This window comes from Oryza brachyantha, chromosome 12 (assembly GCF_000231095.2).
Source record: "Oryza brachyantha chromosome 12, ObraRS2, whole genome shotgun sequence".
NCBI classification, from domain to species: Eukaryota; Viridiplantae; Streptophyta; class Magnoliopsida; order Poales; family Poaceae; genus Oryza; species Oryza brachyantha.
Window position 1 is genome coordinate 2,319,971 of NC_023174.2, and position 7,120 is coordinate 2,327,090.

General features: G+C 41.4%; 1 protein-coding gene across 1 annotated transcript; it reads right to left on the minus strand.

The window, feature by feature from the left end:
* Nucleotides 1-3,771: 3,771 nt before the first annotated feature.
* On the minus strand, nucleotides 3,772-6,028 carry LOC121056031. The gene is made up of 4 exons (XM_040529730.1): nucleotides 5,744-6,028; nucleotides 5,524-5,631; nucleotides 4,962-5,136; nucleotides 3,772-4,308 (listed from the first exon to the last, which is right to left on the minus strand). The coding sequence occupies exons 1-4, from the start codon at nucleotides 5,987-5,989 to the stop codon at nucleotides 4,130-4,132; spliced, it is 708 nt and encodes a 235-aa protein (XP_040385664.1). The 5' UTR covers nucleotides 5,990-6,028; the 3' UTR covers nucleotides 3,772-4,129.
* Nucleotides 6,029-7,120: the final 1,092 nt, after the last annotated feature.

Sequence of the window (7,120 nt, forward strand, 5' to 3'; positions counted from 1 at the left end):
CGGATGGTCCCAGACGTTCACAGATCGCAGGGGCAGGCAAGCAAGCAAATACGTACGGTGGTCGGCCCTTTCGCCGGCCTTCCCCCCTTCAGACCGGCCTACGGTGGCCACCGGACACGGCCTCCGCCGCCGCCGCCGCACGGTTGCTGCACTGCACTGAAAAATGCACGCTCAACGTTCAGTTCAGTGCGACTGATCTGCTTCGAATTTGGTCCTTTTGAAAAATGTACTCACTCAGCCCTAGATTATATAGGATTGGGACTATTCACTTATAATTTTTAACTATTCATCTTATTCAAAAACTTTAGTGCAATATAAAAATTTATAAGTAATACTTAAACTACTTTTAATAATAAACAAAATAATAATGATAAAATAATATTTTTAATTTTTTTAAATAAGACGAGTGACCAAACATTACAAATAGAAAGTCAAAATCTCATATAATATGAGACGGAGGGGTATTTTATAAATAGACTTCTGAAAAAACTTATTGTACATATAGACCTTTTGATCGCGCCAATGTCATTGATATCGTCGTTGTATAGGACGGCGCCAATTACATTGACGCGGTCAAAAAAGTCTATTTGTACAATAAGTTTTTTGAGATGTCTATTTATAAAATAAGTTTTTTAAAAGTACCAAAATGTCAAAATTGCATGTGTCCTGCTCCTACGTTACGGTGGTGGTACTGCCGTAGTTGTTGTTCTTCTCTTTCCCAATTTTGAGAATTTCTTATTGGTCCCCCCTCACCACCTATTCCATTATATTTATTACATGTATTTCAAAATAAGTAAAGCCCTTCCGGCTTAATTTAAGATTGAAGACTATATATTTATTTTAGACAGAGGTAGTGCTCCTGGGTAAAAAACAGTCATGCCATGGTTTATGGTTATGGGTTTTTCATATTTACAAATTTTATTAGTATCGACTTCAAAGTAAGTTCTTGGGTAAAAACAATCATGCCATGGTTATGGGTTTTTCATATTTACGAATTTTATTAGTATCAACTTCAAAATAACACTGACACAAATAAAAAATAAAATTTTACAAAACATAAACATTTGGGAAAGATAATATTTTTACAGAAACGGTACGGTACGTCAGAAATTCCTGTAGCGTTTTTATTCCTACTGTCTAGCACTCGCCAGAGAAAATAACTTCATTTTTCTATGAGTACCACTTACCAGGGTGAGTAAGCCTCCTCTTTTGGATTGTATTAATTAAGCAATTAAGCAATATTAAAATGGTTTATTGATGATTAAAAGTAATTTATGAACAAACTTTTATATATGTATTCTTAATATCCAAAATAAAGACTAAAAAATAAAATATGATAAAACCTTAAATTATAAATTTATGTTTTAAAATTTAAAGGTTAGTTTATAAGCATAAGTCTAATTACTAAAAGATAAGACGGTAGAACTCGTCCATTCCAAAATAACTTACGTATTACTGCATCCATTTTCATATGTTAAGACTTTTTAACCCTGTCTAAATTCATCAATTGATTAATATATATAATTTATATATACGTCTAGATTTATTAGCATTAGAAAAGTTAGAAAGTGATATACCGTGAAACGGAGTACTGTTTTTTACCTAGCATGTCAACACAAGGGACAGGTGGTCCCCACCACGCACGGGACCCGCTTGTCAGCCAAGGTTATGCATGCGTCGCAAAGCATTATGCATGTGTACGGCATGACGACTTGTCACTCTAGAGTACCCACGTCAATAGCGCATTACCCGTTTTTCCGTGGGAATTCTCTTATTAGAAGATTGGGATGATTCTAATCGGTTCTCCACGAGAAAATTGAATGGTAGTAAAAGACATGTCCTTGTCGGTTCTTATGGGGTGGATATATTTCCTCAGCCTAAGTAAGTACGAAACCCACGAGGAAGACATATGATATGTTTGAGTGAGTTTTTCTCAGTTACAGCTTTTCTCAAAGGCAATTTCTACCGGAAGCTGCTCTAAATAGTTCATAGTTTTCTAATAAAAATCTGTAGTTACATATTTTAGAAAATAAATTAAGAATCCAGAAGCTAGAGAATCTGGGTTTAAGAACTTTTCCAGATTCTCAGAAGCTGACTACCAAGTAGCTGCTTCTCATAATCTAAAACTCCCCAAATAAGCCCATAAAATCTAACGGGGAATTTCTCGTTGCCATCTCTACTCTAGAGTAGGGTAAAATACTCTCGCTCAGTAAAAAATATAATTATTTTTTAGTATTTAAAACTTCTCATATTAATTATTTCTCTTCTAAGATTCTTCTTGTTTTATATTCACCGGTCCTCCTACTCATACATAGTATTTGTCATTTATCAAATGATATAATAATCTGTTCTTTCTAACTTTATTCTCTTCTAAATAATTTAAAAATGTTTACTCCTCTGTCCTAATTAAACTTTATTTTTTGCTATCTATGTCCATCGTTTGATTCTCCGTCTTATTTAAATTATTTTATAAAAATAAAAAATAGTCATATGTAAATAATATTTATGTTTTATTATCTAATAAAAATAAAAATATTAATCATAGAATTTTTTAAATAAGATGAAGAGTCAAACATAAGAACAATGTAATACGGAAGGACGTGTATAGCAGTAATTCAATAAAGGAAAATTGGTGCTAGAGCAAGTACCATAGCAGACTATAGCTAGCTCTAAACATATTTTAAAGAGATAAAGAGGGAAGAGAGAAAAGAGGTTAGCCATCACCCTCGGAACAAGGGGCGTGTTTCAGAGGATCAATGCCTGCCTGCTTGCCTCTGCTGCACTGCACTTTTCTTTACTGTCACCACTGAGTCCTGTCTTGTCTTGTCTTGTCCCTCTCTCTCTATCTACCTCCCTCTCACACACAGCAATTCCATTTTTCGAATTCCATATTTCCATTAGTAATATATTTTTCAAAAATAAATATTTTTTTAGTTTTTAGACAATATTTGTCTTTTCATTTTATTTGAACTCGTCTTTAGTCGCAGCGGAGAGCTGAAAAGTGGATGTGTGTGGTGTTGCTGCTGGTGAAGGAATTCAATGCAAAACAGGCGCAGTCACAGGGCTGCAAGCCACTGTAGGCATGGTTTCCTCGGTGCAGCGAAACCCCACACTGTAGCCGTAGCAGACAAGAGAAACATTTTTCTTTATTTTATGTTTTATTCTAAATTAAGTTTATATTTGGCCAATAGTTATATTGGAGTTTATAAAAAAAAGAACGTATATATGAGATGATTGTATATTCTTATTAGGAGGCAGGGGAAGGTTTTATAATTTTATTGCTTAAAGTAAGTTTAAAATTACAGCAAACCCTACAAGTGTTTATTAGAGCGAATTCTAGGAGCTAATATGAATATGTTAATTATAAAGTTCTTATTGGAGCTAATATGTGCATATGTTAATTATAAAGCTGGCTTCTCTATATTTCTTATCTCTTTATCTCATTTTTATTTATATATTTAATGTATCTATCCCATATGAAAACCAATACACTTACTTTTTTTTTGTTTCTCTAGCTAAGTTAAAGTTAGGTTACAGTTTGCTCTTACATATTAATATGTCGTTGAAATGTAAATATTTAATATTTCTAATTAACGTCCAATCATTTGATGTGTTAAGGGACTTAAAAAAATGATCCAAACAGCCACCTAGGGGTGTTTGTTTCCCTCTAACTTTAGTCCATGTCACATAAATTTTTGGACACTAATTAGAAATTAAATATAAACTATTAATAAAACCCACTAAATACTCGGACTATTTCACGAGACGAATTTATTGAGTCTAATTAGTCCATAATTAGCGAACTCGATGCTAAAGTAAAGATATAACAAGTCACCACTTTATTCTTCCTGGAGCTGCTGCCTACATTAACAACACAACAAGATGCAAATAAGAACGGTTTAACTTGCTAAACCACCAGTACACTACTAAATAATACTACAGTAAAAGACTACCCTTACTACTACAACCAGCTGCAGCAGCAGCAGCAACAACTGCTGCTTCACACCATTTTATTCCTTTGCTAATTGAGCTACAAAACCTATTCCTTTTTCCCTTTATCCATCTTTCCCATCTACGCACCCCCTTTGATTGATTTTAGTTCTTCTTCGCCCATCATCTTCGTCGATGGTCAGTAGGTCCATTCTTGAGGCAGCGCCAGCTCCGGGCACGCGTGCTGCAACGCCACCGCCGCGGCGCTCGGCCGCAGCTGCATCGTCGTCGGCTCCGGTGGTGAGGCCGTCTCGGTCGCCGGTGACCGGTCCTCGCCGTGTCCTGGCTCCACGGGCCGATCCTTGGTCGCCTTCCCATCTGCACACAGTAAATGCAACGATAGTGTCACAGATGCGATCATCATGTGAGGGAGAACAAGACAGAAATGCACATGTCAGGTTTCAGTTCAACCACAGGCTTGGCTGAGCTCTACTCCACTTTAATGGCAGCAAATTAACACACCAATCCACCATTAAACACACCACACGCTTGGCTGCATTCCAGCAGTCAATCTTGATCACCTGATCACCCATGGCATCCGATGGAACAGTGTCCATGTATCCAATGGCATTGCCATCAGAGCTCACTTCACTGGTGGGGAACAGCCTGAGCCCACAGGCTTCTCCTCTCCTCTCACTCCAATTTGCCTTTGTTTTTCATGATCAATCCAAATTTTTTTCAACATTGTAAAAATTACATTGGGTTGGATTATACTAAGTATTGAGGCATTATTGATGACGCCTCCTACTCGTCGCAGTCACACTTCTCGAGAAGAAGCAGCAGCAGCAGCATTTGTGCAGGCGTGAGGACGCATCGATTCCATCAACCCAACCCGCCATGAATGCCACCACCGTGATCATGCGATTTGCAGCGATTTGGTTCCATGGTTTTGGGGGGATTTTCGAGGCGGCGTGGGCGCTAATCGGCGCAGAGACCAACAGGATTTGAGGCCGCGCGCGGCGTTCCCCTACCTCTCGACGAAGGCCTTGTGGCCGCCGCCGGCGGCGGCGGCGGCGCCTTGGCGTGGTACATCTCGGCGCGTGGCAGGAACACGCCGGTGCCGCCGCGGCGCAGCTTCGCCGGGGGAGAGCCGTGGCGCCGCCTGTGGTCCAGCGCGCCGCCGCCGTTCACGAGACCGGCCGCGACCTGCACGGGGAGAAGAGAATCGCCATTATTAATCCAGTCAAAAAGAAATAAGAATCGGGTCGGCTATTATCGCCTCATCATTAGCAACTCGAACAGATTAATCAATCATCTCTTCCCCCGCCCCCCCCCCCCCCCCCCCCCCCCCCAAAAAAAAAGCGACTTCGGTCGCCGAGATTATCTCGGCGAACACAACCACGACGACAGCGGCAGCAGCAACAACAATAATCCGCTGACAACGACGACGAACTCGGGGAGCAATGGCGGCGTAATCGCAATCAGGAATTGTTAACGAACGAGAAACCAGCGAGGAGGGTGTGGGTTTAACGCGTGAGATTGATCCGCGCCAAGGATAGAGACGCGTTTGCTGCTTCCCTTCGCTCCGCTCACCTGCCACTGCGCCGCCGGCGACGAGTACGGCGGGAACGGCCACGCCGACGCCGCCGCCGCAGCGCCGCCGTACGCCACGAGGACCTGCTGCCGCTCCAGCCCGCAAACCTGCACGGACCGCAGCCACCAAATCAGCCGAAGAACACGGGCGACCGAAGCGAGACCCAAACCGAACCGCGTCCGTCCGTCGCGCGCAGAGGAAGCAGAGCAGCGAACTCACCGTCGCGCGGTGGAGGTGGTGGTGGTGGTAGTGGTACGAGGCGGGGGCTGCGGCGGCGGCGGACGCCGGAGGCGGGGCCTTGCGGCGGCCGCTGCCGAGGAGGCCGGCGAGGTGCGCCGCGAGGCCCTCGATGGCGGCGGGCGCCGGCGACGCCGCGGCGTCGGCGAAGCCAATGTCGTCGAGGATCTCCGGCGGCAGCCACCGCCGGTGGAGGTCGTCCATCTCGAGCGCGTAGCAGTCGGCCATGAGCGCGAAGCGGCCGCCGTGGTTGGGTGGCGGAGGCGAGGTCCGCGGCGGCGGTTTTGAAGCCTCGTGAGAAAGCGAGGGTCGCAATGGTAATTTATAGCGCTAGAAAATATTTTATTTATTTATTTTATTACTAATAGTATTAAAAAATCAAGAAAAACAGTTTTTTTTTACAACTCTAGCTTGGTTTATACTTATATTTAGGGTGATTAATTCCGACCGTGCCGTAATTTCGTTGGATTATTATTGGCAAATGGCGGTTTTTGTAATTTGCGTGTGTGGTGGTTAGCTGCAAACATGGATGTTGTGGGCTTTAAACCGAAATTGGATTTGGAGATTAGGGAGTGCTAATTTTGGAGATTCAGGTGTGGAAGGAAACACGCTTTGGTGATGGGAAAACATGCCTTTTATTTATTCTTTTTTTTCTTTTTTCTCATCACTCACACCAAGCGTTTGTTTCTAAATAAGTAGTGCACCATACATACACCATGTGGAGGATTTAATTAATGGCCACCATTTTTATCGCTAGCCTGTGTTGTTTTGGTTTTCACTTTGAGCTTGTGTTTTTTTTTCTTGTCTACGTTGGTCTAGGGGGCTTTCACCCCAAAAATTGATTTGTGTGGTTTTTGTTTATTTTGTTACTTAATACGGGGTGATTGTTTGTTTTTTTTATGAAAAATAGTCAAACGCCCTAGTTGCAATCAAAAAATATTATATGAATAAAATGTTTACGTATGTATTCTTAGCGATCTAAAAACCAAATGTTAGAAAATAAACTTCGGTAAAAAAACCCAAATTTAACTCCAAATTATGGTTGAAAATTGAAATTTTGGTATATAAGCATAAGCCGAAAAAAAGATGGGGTGCACATTTCTTTTGTGTCACATCTTATTGAACCACGACGTGATTGCCAGTGGAAAAGTCTTGTTTTTATTTGTTTTCGCAGTGTTGGCGAGAGTATCGTGGAGTTAGAGTTGTTGTGTCGCTACGTGGTAAGCTCGACAGCTATGACATGGTTTCGTTCTTGTGAAATCAAAGACACAGAATCACCTTCACGACAAACTTATGATATATAACAAAAAGAAAGAGAGTTTGTTAGAGTTTAAATTTATAGCACTATTATTATGTTCG

Excerpts from the sequence above, each read along its gene's own strand:
- LOC121056031 (XM_040529730.1), bottom strand. The coding sequence starts at position 5,989 with ATGGCCGACTGCTACGCGCTCGAGATGGACGACCTCCACCGGCGGTGG. Across the intron at positions 5,632-5,743 it reads ACCACCTCCACCGCGCGACG|GTTTGCGGGCTGGAGCGGCA; the intron begins GTGAGTTCGCTG and ends CGGTCCGTGCAG. Across the intron at positions 4,309-4,961 it reads CACAAGGCCTTCGTCGAGAG|ATGGGAAGGCGACCAAGGAT; the intron begins GTAGGGGAACGC and ends TACTGTGTGCAG.